Raw genomic sequence first — 15025 nt, 5'->3', positions numbered from 1 at the left:
TCTATATCCCTGTCACTTTAATAAATTGCATTTTCATTTTAAATCAGTTAATTTGCTGTGTTTGTTTTTTGGTTTAGGTAATGTTTTGTTACGAAGGTCTGAATGACACATATTTCTAGAATTCAGCATACAAACACTCTGATACAGCTTTCTAAAAATAGGAACTGTTATAACAGTTTTAGTATAACTAGAGTATCTGGCTATAGAATTAAATTCATACTTTCAAGGAAAGCGTATGCAAAGATCCTTAATTTGGAAATGTAGAATAACACTGTCTATAAATATACCTGAAATATTTAGAGATATCCTGGTCATCATCTTGAATTTTATGTTTCTTTTTAATCAGTCTCTTGCTATGAATATGTGATGTTGAGGGTATCACACATGTCAAGATCTTCACTGATAGCAGCTTAATTAGGATTTCAGATTTACATTATGATGTACACATAAGTAGGCTTCTTAAATTAAGAGCTGGGTGCATCTGCAATGTTGGCTGTAAAAGGGGACATGGAAAGAGTTCTTTAGGAATGATGTGAGAGGGAGATTATAACCCACGTTTAAGTGAGTGGTGATGGATGAGGTCAAAAGAAAAGGGTGCAGGGTGACAAGAACAAGAGATAAGATAAGAGCAACCACCTCAAGTAAATCTGTACACAAATACATACAGCTCAGGAAACAAGCAGGAGAAAGTACTCCACATGCAATCATGAAACTGTGACACTACTGGAATGAATGAGATTTGGTGGGACAGCCTGCGCTGCATGACAGAAGTGCTGTGTTGGACAGATACAAGTTCCTTGGGAAAGATAGGCAGAGAAAGCAAGGAGTGTTGCCTTCTCTGTGAAGGAACTGCTCAGATGTATAGAGCTCTTCAATGGGATGGATGACAATCTGGTTGATACCTTGCAGGACAGGATGAAAGGAGAATCTGGTAAGGGTGACGTCATGGTGAGAGTTTGTTACAGACCACCCATTCAGGGTGAGGGAAAGGAAGCAGCATTCTTTAAACAATTTGAGGAAGTATCAGAATCACAAACCCTAGTTCGCAACTGGAAATGAGACTTGGAAGAGGTATCAAGGGCAACAAGAGCTTCTACCACTTCATTAGTAGTAGAAGGCTGACTAAGGAAAATGTGTCCTATTGGTGAATGGGATGGATGATTTAGTGACAGATAAGACTGAGATGTTCAATGCTTTATTTGTCTCAGTCTTCACCAAGGTTTCTTAAGCCTCTCTCTTTAGTGAAAGGGTTCAAGAACCACCAGCAGTGGACGAGGATTGAGTCAAGGATTCTTTGAGACAGCTTGCACCCATCTTCAAAATAGTCCAAAAAAGCCAGAGAATTATAAGATGGTCAGCTTTTCTCCTGTCACTTGGAAAATCATATAACAAGTCCTTTTGGAACACATTCCTGGCCTCATGGAGGAGAAAGTAACTGAGAACAGTTAACGTGGATTTACAAAAGCTAAATCATCCCTGACCAGCCTGTTTGCCTTCTATGAAAAAAAACCTAGATTTGTGGACACAGGGAGAGCAGTGAACATCATTTACCTTGACATTGGCAAGGTTTCCACACTGTGTCCCACAATACTCATGTATCAGAGTTACAACACTACATTCTGAATGTATGGAAAACTATATAGGTAGAAAAATGGGTACATAATGGGCCTCTGAGGACTGTGGTTAATTGGTCGTACTCTACCTTGATACCTTTGACAACTGAAGTATCTCAGGGGTCTGTCCTGCCTAACAAATGGATGTTACAGATCATTATCTATTAGTCTTTCAGAATTGGATTACTATCCTCAACTTCCATTTCCTTCCCCCTTTATGTTTTCACAACACTCACCTCTTTAAAGAGATGACCTTGTTCTTTAATTTAAAATAATATCCTTACAGAATTTCCTCGTTTTATATAGCAGTGGTAGTCTGATCATAATCTAAATTTGAGGAAACATGAGACTGTATTTCATTTCAGATTTAAAATTGTAAGCTTAGTTTCTGTAATTTCATCTCTGCACTTAAGTCTGCTTTCTGCCTTTAGCCATGAAAATATATACTTTTGCATATCCACCTACCTGGACCTCCAAACATACTTAAAATTCATAGGAGCCCTTTTTCTTTTAAACCCTGTTTTGTTGAGAGTTTTCACTAATTTCCTGGAAAGAGTAGCAGAATGTTTAAATAGACTGGAAATTTGTGTTTGTTTAAATTTAGATGAATCACTGATTAAATCCTGAAAGGAGGCTAATAAAGACTTACATTCTTTCCATGTTAGCTCAACTAGGATTGTTGGGTAACTGCGGCAAATTTTCTTTTGGACATCCTCTGTTGAAGTTTGGCAGTTCTGATATGTTTGGTTTGTGGTAAATGAGCTCACAGTCATTACTCACTGTCTACAATACTTAAATGTTCAGGCCCTATGCTAAAAGGTATATCTATGTTGCCATTTGCCATATTTGATTTATGACGTGCATTTACAGTTGGATCCCTAGATACCCCTTGATACTCATTTAGCAGCTGGGTCCAAGAAGGATGGAGAAAGGATAATTCCCCTTGTTTCTGTCTTGACAATGATCTTTATCACAAGAACCTTGAGGTCAGAATGGGGAGATCCACTGAATCATCCAGGAATGCAAGCTACTTGGTCTTCAGAAATCATGGATATTGTGTAGCTGAGGGCTACCAGAACAACTTGCAGGCGATTCCAGTATGATGTGCAAAATCAAATATATGCAAATCCAGGCAGAAAATAGCACTGGGGAAACAGTAGCACTTAGATACAATATATAACTGAGAAAAAAGGTCTTTGATTATTCTGCCTTTGACAGATGCAACCAAATTCTGTTGCTGTATTTTCACCCTCACCAGTTGTAACTTTTGATTGGAGGAATCCTTTACCAACTGTGAGTGGCTCTTTTATAGAAATTCATCCTAAAAGTAATCTTCCATTGGTAGAAGATTCCTGTCGTAAATACTTCTGTAAAACCAGGCACTGAATGTCTCTATTTCTGCTCCAGCTGAAGCATGAACTTGAGCTCCCTGTTAGATGTGCTTTTTTATAATCTCATATTCTTTACTTACAGCTGTCCTGGCTCTGCCTCCAGACTAATAGTTGGTTTGTATTAGACAAAGCATACATTGCTATGGTAACCATCTATTTGTAGGGTCAGTACAGCTGGAGTTCTTAGATCTGTTAGAGGTTTTGAGGCATCCTTCCACCTTCTAACCTTGCCTGAACTGGTCATGTCTCAAAGCTGAGGCTGCTTCTGAGATGCAGGCCATCTCAGTTGTAACTGCTGGTCTTGGATATTTACTGGATGGTCACTATTTCAGAGAGATAGATTCCTCTTGAATTAGAAAATTCTTATGCAAAATAGGAAAACTTTATGAGGAATGGAATGGATTCTTTATAGTCAACTCTGAGTTTCACTTAGTCTATTACAGCTTCTGTGGCATTTCTGAAACATTTATAGTTACCCTCCATGGAGTTTATCTTGCTAATGTGCTCATGTTGTGGTCCAGTAGCCAGTCTTTGCATGCTCTGATTTCAAACTTTTCTCTAGTAGATTTTTCATCATTGACCTTTTGCTAGAAATGACACCTGTGTTAGACATTACCTTCTAAAGTTTATAGGAATTTACTTTCAAAGTATTTATAGCAGTACTGCATCTTGCAGAACTTCAAACTCTTCAAGATAGACCAATTTATGAATCCTATTACAGATACCAAGTGCAATGATAGGTTTCATTTCTTATGAATGCCATTAAGAGTAGTAATTGTCAAAACAACTGTGTTTGGTGGAAAAGTGGCGTATTTCCAGGCTGCTTCTTGGAAAAATTAAGCTATGGGCATCTGATGAAAGTAAGTCAGAGAAACATCTGTTTCCCTGGACATGTGAGTTGGCAAAACTTCAGGAATGAGTAAAGGAAGCAAGACCTTAGCTAAATTATAACAAATGTTCATTTTGTAATCTGTTTCAAAAATTTCTTCTTGGGAATGATCTGCTTTTTTCGTTTATCTCAAATGAAAGAAAGATTAGGTAACATAAGCACAATTGTTTTATCTAGCAGTGTAACAGCTAAGAGCCCTTTTTCTCTGTGTGTGAGATAATTACTAGGAAAAAATAACTGCAGGATAGAAAAGTCAGTTTAGAATAGTCAGTGAGACACAAGTTTTCATCATTCAGTTCTGATAGGTGTACAAATAGCACTGTTTGTCACACCTATCCCAATCCACATCTAAATGTGTTGCAAACATTTTATGGTTTTTACATGTTTCCAAGACACTTTGGATTTAGTCTTATCACTGTCTGTAGTTCCAAAACTAAATAAAATTTTAAGAAAATTCTCCCGGGCTATGGCTGTTTACCTGAATGACTTCTTGGAATTTGAAACTTCACAATCCACACTTTTTAAACCACAGCATCTGAAAAACATGGGTTTCTGATTGATTACACATACTTTTTCACAACTTCCTTTAACCTGTAAGTACTCTGGACTTCTAAAGTAACTTTGCTGAGGACAGAATTCAGGAAAGCAAGCCACATGGATTTAAAATAATTTCTTACCTACTCCCAAACAACATTTGCAAATAACTCATATTTATGAACTGGCATGTCCTGAGATGTACTCTCACCCAGCCTGCTCTCACTCATAAATCTGAGACTCTTTGATTTTGAGGTAAGGAAGAACCTGCTGTTTACTCTTGTTCCTACAGATACTTGAGCCCTGTCATGCTTATTTTAAAGTACCAGCATATCTTAATTCTAGTTTTTACTTCTATTTTCCATATGTTCAGCTGGAAACTTCACAGCTATCTGTACTCATAGAGAAAATATGAGAAAGCTCATTTCTCTATAGAAGTGTACCAGGAATTGAGCCACGAGTGATTTCAGACTGCTTTGTTGGTGGATTCCTTACTGAATGTCCTTTGATTCAGTCTAAAAACAAATCAAACCCATTTTCTAGTAAAAGAGCTTTAACTGTTCTTCATAAATTTGTGGGCATTAATAGAAATCAAGCTTGTCTTGGTAAAGAGAAACCATAAGTTACCAAGTCAGTGTTTAATGTCTACCTTATGTGGTAAGAATTGCCACTCAACCAGGATAAGATATTTGCTGGTCATCAGTTCCTGGTTGAGATCAGCTCAGCTGGGAAAGGACACAGCAGCACATTTGGCTTCAATTCTGGTAGGAGTTTCAGTGGTATAGCTGAAGAAATGGTCACACAGGATAAAGCCAAACATTGTTCTAGGTCAATGCTTTGGTTTGGTTGTGGGTTTTTTTGGTAAACCATGAATTACTGAAAAACAGTATAAAATGTACAGCAAGCCTGTGGTGACACTTTTCAGACAGCTCCTTAGCCCTGTGGGATGACTACCATGTAGACATTAATAATCATGACCAGAAGGCTGGATTCATCACTGTCTCAACGTCTATCTATCTACTAGGTCTTTTGAGGGTGTTGCCTCCTAAGGTAGGATGAGCATTTACAAGGGTGAATGAGAACCGTGGGTATAATTCAGTTACAACAAACGTTCAGTTGTCAGTGATAAGGAGATCTCACTAAAGAACATGTTTTATTTCCAAAGGAGAGTAAAAATGGTACTACTTTCAAATTTCAAACCTTCCCTCTGTTTAGCAAGTACATATGCATTTTATGCCTCAAACTCCTCCTTACTTGGATTGGTCATTCCAGCACAGGGTGATGGTTTAGCAAAGATGCAGAGAATAGACTTCTCCCCAAAAAGGAGTGCTCTGTAAAAATCTGTGGATGGGAAGCATAGTTTGGCAGATGGGAAGCATAGTTTGGCAGATGGTTTCAAACTTGCAATAATATAAATATTATACGATGTAATATGTTACAGAAATATTTTATAACATAATAGTACTTGGAGTCCACGTTCTTGAGAATATATGCTAGAGACTGTTGGCTCATATTTTGGAAATGTCCGAGGAGATAAAAGACCAATCTATCACTGAAATTTTCTTGTGCAAATTCGTAGAATATAGGGCTGAGAAAAAGGAAAACACAATTCTAGAATTGCATTGGAAAAGGTATTTCCACTGAAATAAGGCAGCATTAATGTTACCATGTAAATAGTGACTAGAACTTGCCTGGAATACTGCTGACAGTTTTGGCTATGCACTTGCAGAAAACGTAAAATCAGTGTATGAAATTAGTAAAAACCCAAAAGGCAATCTCTTTTACTAACTGTTTTGCCTTACAAGAAAAGTGAGAGACCTGATTTACTTAGTAAACTAGTAAAATAGGGATATATGGAATATCAGAAGGTCAACAGAAGGAAGAAGAATTGTGTAAACCTAAGGGCAATATTTGCATAAAATGGAATGGTAAAGACCGCTGAAGAATACATTAGGATCAGAAAGAAAAAGGATTTTAACCTTCAGAGGACCTTCCAAAGCTGTGCTGGAAGCAAGCAACTCAATCGTATTTTCATAAACTGAAGACACAGTTCATGAGCTAGATTTCATGTAAATGCCTTTCATAAACTAAAGATAGTTTATGAAAGAGGTTGTATGATATAGTTGCGTGTTGCAGTGAATGAGTGAATTTGCTGACATAGAGGTCCCTGTTCCTTTCTTTTATTTGCAGTGCATGATGGGAGGTTTTTTTGATGTATTGGCAGCCTTTGTTACTGCTAAGTGTGAGAACTGTCCTGGTTTGGGATCCTTTCTGAATAATTTCTATTGTTTTCTCTATGAGAATCCAAAAGACTGAGGTTTCTTTTTTTTTTTCCCTCCTGTCTTATGCCATGCATGTGATTGAGTTAGTAAGGTTTTAGGTAAATTGGAAAGTATTCAAAGGATGATGACATTACCATGCATGTTTATCAAGTGTAACACAGTTAGGACAGTATGCTGAGTTGTTATGAGAATCCAAAAGACTGAGGTTTCTTTTTTTTTTTCCCTCCTGTCTTATGCCATGCATGTGATTGAGTTAGTAAGGTTTTAGGTAAATTGGAAGGTATTCAAAGGATGATGACATTACCATCTGAGTTGTGATGTCTCTATATGAATTTGAGATTCAATCACAGTTAGCTGGCTATGATTTAATCCAGCTATAACAGTAAAAACACTTTTGCCATCTTTTGCTTAGAAGAAATATAGCTTGAGAACACAGAATAACTTCCCATTAGAAATAAAAATCAGGACCAAACAATTATTTTTAAGTAGTATTTTTAAATTCCAAAAAGAAACAAGTTTCCTTGAACAAGTACAGCAAGCCCATAACCAAGTTCCTTTGCAAAAAACTCTATAAGGTGTTGCTTCCCTGACCTTGTAGTAGCTGCTTTTCCTTTCAAAGCTAAGATGACACATTTAACTGCTTTAACTTACTATGCTTCTCTTTTCTGCCCTACATTTTTGCACTTACAAATCAAAACATCCAGGCCAAGGCCTCTTTTGGAGGCATACAAGATTTCTAAATGCTGGCCTAGATTTTTAACACTTCTCTTTTTCAAAAGTCTGTCTTTCTGGCAAGAGATTTTAAGACTAGTATAATTCTTCATGGTCTTCTACATGCAAAAGCATAGTTTACCTAGTGTTTGAAGTTCTATCTTAGGTGCATACAAGCATGTAAGGGGCGAATCACAGTATGTCCCTTATTAGCACACATTGTTGTAATATTATTTAATGATTATATAGTGTTGTTAGGTTGTGGCCTCACTTTTGGCATAATCCCCATGTGCTGACCACCATACAAACCCTTTTTCTTCTTTGTCTTGAAGAAATCACCATTAGTGATAGAGATATGAGAGTGCATGAAACAATTGGCTAGACACAGTTGAAATAATACTGAGATATTCCATAGATAAGAGTTTTTACAACAAACCAAAAGGAAGAGAGCAGCTTTGTCTGTAGTTTTAAATAAAACCAAATAGCCTGGACTGGCCTATGTTCATACTGCTTAAGGTTAGCACCTGCTAGAGCAGAGTGTCTTCATTCATTCTACATAGCACTTAGCCCAGCTCTTCCCTGAAGCCTGTATGGCTCCTGTTTCACCTTAAGACATCATTACTATTTTGTCTGTGTAGTTCACATTGTTTGGAATAACATGAGGGCTACCCACTAGAATGATGTTCTATGTGTGCTGGGATATGACATGAAAACACCTGCAGAAATTTCTTGGGTGGCATTGCAAAGAGTTTAAGTTGATACAGTCTCATCGATGTGTCTCCAGTGAGCTGTCCCTTGGACCATGCTCATACATTTTCTGGATGGAAGTTAGAGTGAGCCAAAAAATGAGTGGAGGCCAAGCTAATGATTTGAGTGCTGTGCGCAGTGAGGACCCAGTGCTAAGGCATGTTCTCTGGTCCCCTCTTGTTTGTCATCTCCTTGACTTTGGACCCTGAAGACCTGTGGCATTTTGAGGTTACCTGAAATCTGGCTTAGTTTGCCTGGTGTGCTGTCCAAAAGCTGCAGCAACTTTGAAGTTGATCCCAAATGCATCAGGTCTCTCAGTCTCTGGAGCAGAAAGGTCCATTAGAGGGGTGGGAGGTACAGCTGGGTTCACCAGCAGTTTCAGCCAGCTGATTTGAATCATCTGCTGCATGTCTATAAAAGTTTTCATTTTCTGTAAAACAGCCAGAGACTAGTGTCGACAGATTTTATTTATTTATTTATTTTTATATCTTTTCCCTGAGTATTGGCAACAGATTTATTTATAACTTGTGAAAATTAGCATTCTCTGGGGATTCATTTGAAGTCCCTTGTAGGTGCTTTAGTGCATAAATGGGCATAGACAATGTGAAAGCTTCTTAATACAAATAAATATGACTAAGATGAAGATGGTTTGTATTTATCATTGTTCATGAAGAGACAAAGCTTAGATTGTTTTTTGAGGTATAAAAACTATGCCCAGGTGTCCCAAATAATAAACCCAGTGGTCAAGGTTAGTTTCTGTCTTTTCTCACAAAATTAATGGTGTCAGGGAGTGTCTAAGAAACCTATTGATTTTACCTAAATCCATTTGGAACTAGAAATCCTGCCTGGACCAAAGCTGACTCAAAGATACTGAATTTGCACTGTGCTACATTTATTCTATAGTTTATTCATTCAGGAAGGGATGTACAGCTAGTAGACACTTAAAATCTGTCTGTTCAGTTTCGAAATCCTAGCTAGTTGGTTCCAGGTCATTAATGTCATATGGAAAAGTTCAGGAAGACCTGTGATGCAAAATTTGATTGGAGATGTTAAACACTCACTTCTAGTATTTTCTCATTTCAGAGAAGCTTGTTAGTCATGAATGCTCACTCCTAATCCATATCTGAGGGCAGTTCTACATTCACCTCTTAACAATAAAAATCTGAACACTTAACAGTAATAAAATACTAAAGCATGTCTTCCAGCAGGGTAGATTAAAAAATAAAGCTAAATTTTGAAGACTAAAATGGAAGCAACTTTAGTCTTTCAGCTTCTGGTTTGACAAAAACTTTTTGCTTTCAAGAATAGCTTTAATAAAAAGGCTCATTAAAAGCATGAATATCCACTGTGAAACCTCGATCCAAGCTTGTTTATCTCTAAACAGAGGCCCCAGCGTTTATATCGTTGCATGCCACACACTCTTATTAAACATTAGCTCAGGGTAAGTGATTTCCCTGCTTCACAGATGGTAGAACACACCAAAGGTGACAAGAATAGAGATCAGATCTTACCATCTTATAGATGTAAGGTCTAGTAATCTTGGCTTTAATTTCTTATAATCATGGCTTTCATTTGTGAGATTTGTGCTTCTAAGCACCAGACACCCACCTTGGGGTAGAATTTGCTAGAAATGCCACATTCTTAATAGAAGAATCTCTGAAAAGTGTGTTTCCCTGATGCTGCAAGAAGGAAAATCCCAGACCGTGTGCAAAATTGACACAAAGAGAAACAGTTCTTCCTGATTCTAAACAGACCTGTCAGATCTTTGCATCCTGAAAGATATTTCCTCCCTGCTGATAAGAAGAGCAAAGCAGTTTTGAATAGAACAGGCAACCTTAGATATGGACTGTAGGGATGAGAAAGCAGTTGCTTCCATTCTTCCTGCCCAATAAGATACAAGCATTATTAACAACACACTGTTGTTTATGCTGCAATTTTATGATGCATCTCATGGTATTTGGTGTTTTTTTCAAAAGTCTTAATTTAAGGTGTCTGATTACCATCCTCAGTTTCAGTCCAATCTTTTTTCCTTCTTTTTAAGTAAGATTTATTAGGTTTCTAGTTCTGATGCCATGAAAACTTGGAAACATGATGCACTTTTCACTCCAGTGTTTGAAAAACCTATCAGAGATATTTATATTATTTTGCAATAGAATAGATTTTTAAATCTTTTCTAATATCATTATTTTTAATGATTTTTAAATTGGAATATTTATATTTGATGATATAATGGTATCAGTAAGAGTTTAAGCTATTGTCTAGGTTTTTTTAAATGGTAGTATAGTATTCATGTTCATATTGAGACTGCTGTTAAAAACATACTAGAAATATAATACTTACATAAAGAACTTCTCCCTTCAATAATGAATAGCAAGCTTTTTCCATATAATATGATTTGTTTGTGCTTTCACAAATGCAGAAAATTTTTTATAAAATTAAATTTTTCATGTCAACTAATTTGGTAATTGCATTACAGTACTTCATTAATTATTTTTTTCCATTTTAAGTAAATCTGCTGAAATAGCTTATTTGAAGTACAACAGGTTCAAAGGTTGATTTTGATTTTTTTTATTTTAGATTATTATGTCATGCAATGAAAGACCATATAGTGCGTGTCGCAAATGAAGCAGAATTTATTTTGAACCGACAAAGAGCTGAAGATGTGCACAAGCATGCTGAGTTTGAGGTAAGCCTGAGAGTTGGTGCATTTCTGCTTCTCTGTTTTCACTCAGTTGTCACCTAGACTGTAACCCCATACAATAAAGATTTTTTTCTTCCATGAAAGAAATTTATATTGAAGGCATTTCAAAACTAGTTTTTAAAAGCTTTGGTAAATGTCAAACACAAAAGAACGGGTTTAATTTTTAATCTCCTCACTGAAATTCACGAAAACATTTACAGCTTGAAGAAATCCCTTAATCAGAATTTCTAAACTGATATGGCAGAACCTTTAGCTTCACAAAGAACTTTTCTGATTTATTGCAAATAGTAATACAAATCACATTAGTAATTATTTTTGTTAGATTTTATCTACAGTATGCATGAGTTCAGTAAGAAAGAAAAACAATTAATGCACTTAGGGCAGTTCATGAAAAATAAGAAATAGAAATGTTTTGTTAAACAGAATTAGTAGTTTAAGGTAATTTTGTTTGACTTTTTGTTATTTTACTTGCTATAATTCATATATTGAAATATTATATTACATATCTTACCTGATAGTTAGGAATCATTAGCTATTGACAATAAGACTGTGTTTAAAATGTCCATTCTTTTTAAGTATGGAAGAAGTAACACAGCAGCTGGATCCCATAACTCTTTAATGTCTATAATTCTCACTCTTAAAGAGAGTCAACATTCAATCACTTTTTTCATCAATGAGTGTTGCAGTATGCAATTTAAATTACATTGCTTGAAAATGATGCAAATATACAAAAAAGCTCTTTTTAAAATGTGTTTACTTTAACAGGTTTTTGATTATTTCTTCATGATTAATTTTGTTCCTATTCAAAACAATTTCATGCAAAAGTGATGGATTAAAGTTTAAAATTCACCTTTTACATGGGTTTATCAAATATGGTTTTGTATTTTTATGGTGTTTTATACATTTCAACATCACTATTGTTTATTATTTCCAAATCTGTCTGTGCTTGCATACATTTGTGTATGTGTAAGTATATATACACAAACATACATTTCCACATGTTTTAATGCTCAAGTGACCTAACATTAGGATTAAGATAGACTGACTTAGTACTGATGATAATAAATAGCTATATCAGTTTATTCATCTGTCAGAGAATGTCAACGAGCACCTGGTGGCTAGAAATAGGATCCAGTAATCTTAGTTTTGATTAGGTTTTTATCTCCTTGAAACAGGTCTCTTAAATATGCACTTTGATGTACTGGTTCTTGTGCTCCTTGACCTAGCTGAAAAGTGTGAGACACAGAGATATCTGTTGTCATTTTGAATACACATAACCTTTACTTCATTTTGTCAGAGCAGGCAGCAGACACTTGTCATATGGGATTGCAACAACTTTATTACCAAGCATATAGCTGATATTCTGAACTTAGATAAAATCACATTTACAATTAAGTGTATGTCAGAGTGAAGTTTCATATTGCCTCAACAATAAATAACATTTGATATTTATCAGAGCATCATGCAGTAACCTAAGATGACAACAGAAGATTGAGTTATCTGCTCTTTGAAGAATACATTGAAGTATAAGATCTGTCAGAACTCTAGACAAAATGAGAATATTCAATTAACTTCCAGCTTCTGTTAGCAAATAGGATTTAGAATATTAACTAAATTCCCTAAAGGAATAGCCTTAAGTCAGTCTTATTGTCTGGTAAAGAAACCAACACATTTTTCATATATGAAAATTTTCATTATGTTTGTCAGATGAAAAACCTCAGCTACATGTTTTAGATGAGTAAGATAAAATCTGCAAGTCATAAATGAAAATTATGAAATGTAGCCTGTGTTAAATATGAAACTCAGATGTACTTAAATCAGGTGATGGTTAAAGTCTGAAAGAATGTTTTATATATTGTCTTTAATAATGGTAAGTATATAACTGAACATTTTATTATTCATCTTACTTGAAAGTAGTAGGGACAAAGAGATTTCTGGTAGTTTTCTGTTGCATAATTGTAAATCTGTCATTTTGTTTTAATAAACTGTATGGGTATATGTTCTGGGTTTTAGTACATGTTAATCATTGCTCTCAGCCAGAGAAGTGAGTGGCTATTTTATTTTTACCTTTTAAACTTTAATTCAGTCATTATGGGTGAAATTATTTGGTCCAAGCTGCACCAAGTTATTGTGTCACCTGCATAGTGGGGAGGCCATGGACCAGCATCTAAATTTTACCCTGTGAGTCCAGTTGCAGTCAAGGCCAGGGAAATTCCTCCCAGAACGGGTGCTTCACAGATAACTTTCATTTTGTTAACCTTTGTAATTGTTCAGGAAGAAAAATGAAAATTTAATTTTACTGTCCAATGAGCTTGTGAAATATTAACCTCATTACTAAGGCAGATCATTGTACTAATTGGTGCTTCCCTGTACAAGAAGATAAATTGAAAAATGAATTAACCCTTTATGAATTTGTGTAACCATTGTTCTTTTCCAGATAGATTACTTGAAATAATGCTGTAACACAGTGGAAAGACCACTGTTAAAATCTTACCGAAAGCTAATGTGATCTGTCGTAGAAAGGTAGTGTGCAGAAATACAAAGAAGAAACTACGATTTAGTATGGGAGCAACAATTCATTTTTTGAATATTAGAAAATAGGATTCTATTCAGCATTGTGCTATTGCATTTAGTGTTGGTTAAATGTTCTAAAATTTGTGCTGCAAAATGACTCAAAAGGTGATTTTAAAATGAGCTGTTTTGACAATAATCTAACCTTTGGAAATTAGTATGGTTACATTTGCATTGTTTAGACATTTTAGAAGGATCTTTACTAGGAAGAGAAATTTAGTTTGAACTTAACACGATTTTGAGAAAAGACGTGGAAATATACTGTGCTTATTATACATGAAGAAAAGATTTATCAAAACTAAAATACACTATAAAGTTTTGACAGTTTTAGAAACAAATTTGCATGAGGGTCAATAACCACAGCATTTATTTTATAGGTATCTCTTAAAGGAAACATGATGAAAACATTAGATCTTTTTCAGTTTAAAAGATGAGTGATTTTTTAACCATTAGGGGTTTTTAAAACTGGTAGTACATTATGAAAATTTTTCATGTTGTGATATGAAATAAAAATATAGTTCTTAATTTCATAGATAAAGGAGTTTGTCTTTGGCATCCATAATAATAAAATTATCAAATGTTTCTTTAATTTTAGGCTTTATTGCAATTTAAAAATCAAAACCAGTGTACGTAATTTTTGCTATATATTATGTTGTGTGTGTTATACCTGTATTTTATATCTGAGAACACATGAAACTTTTTCAAATAAAGACCAACTTTTAAGGCATATCCGTGGTCACATATATACACACAGAGATGTGTAGCTTAATATTTTTGATTGCAATTCTGTTGTCTTTGCACTTGATATTTCCATTTTTACATGTTCTAACGGAGTGCTTTTTCATGGATAATATATAGTAGTAGATTGATTTCAATTGCATTGTGTGTCCTATCCCTCTTAAAAGTATTTTAAAGAGTTCTTGTCATATTTAAAGAGTTTTAGTAAATAATCATTTTAAGGCAATTCCAAATAGCCTATCTTTTATGAAGTAGATCTACTTTCATTCCTAGTCACAGTGTGCTCAGTATGCCGCTGACAGACGAGAGGAGGAGAAGATGTGTGATCATCTTATCAGTGCTGCTAAGCATCGGGATCACGTTACAGCCAATCAGCTGAAACAGAAGATACTCAACATACTAACAAATAAGCATGGTGCCTGGGGAGCTGTTTCTCACAGGTAAGCTGCAAATGTAAAATGTGTGGGTTTTAAATGTTACTTTCAAAGTTTAAGAAAAGCAGTCATTGTATAACTGAAATGCGAATCTATTAGGAGCCAGTATTCATGAAATATATTTTCTCTGTTAGCCTTTTCTTCTACTGGTTCTTGACAAGTCCTCTTTGCTAAAGATTCACAGGTCAAATTCCTTTATAGGCTGCAAACATAATATTTTACCATATTTTAAATAAATTGTAATGAGTATTTGTTGATTATAATGCAATCTTACTGTTAGTATATCAGTAGGTTTTGAGGCTCCTACCGGGATTAGAATCTAAGTGTTCCAGTGTAGAGATTTCTATATAGATGTCAACAGAGGAAGCCTGAAACAAAGAAGAGAGAGTCAAAACGACTTGTCTAGCATTATAG

At 35.2% G+C, this 15025-nt stretch overlaps 1 protein-coding gene across 1 annotated transcript in view; it reads left to right on the top strand.

Moving 5' to 3' along the window:
- The window catches only part of NBEA (neurobeachin), a gene marked incomplete at both ends in the record, with an annotated part of 159812 nt that extends 145195 nt beyond the window's left edge, over positions 1 to 14617 (top strand). Inside the window, 2 exons of the mRNA XM_010283206.1 lie at positions 10745 to 10853; positions 14451 to 14617. Coding sequence (XP_010281508.1) covers positions 10745 to 10853; positions 14451 to 14617 — 276 coding nt within the window. The remainder of the gene's footprint in view (positions 1 to 10744; positions 10854 to 14450) is intronic.
- Between the last annotated feature and the right edge of the window lie 408 nt (positions 14618 to 15025).

This window comes from Phaethon lepturus, unplaced genomic scaffold (assembly GCF_000687285.1).
Source record: "Phaethon lepturus isolate BGI_N335 unplaced genomic scaffold, ASM68728v1 scaffold4233, whole genome shotgun sequence".
In the NCBI taxonomy this organism is placed as follows: Eukaryota; Metazoa; Chordata; class Aves; order Phaethontiformes; family Phaethontidae; genus Phaethon; species Phaethon lepturus.
The sequence above is the reverse complement of the archived record's forward strand: the minus strand, read 5'-3'. Positions and strand labels throughout refer to the sequence as shown.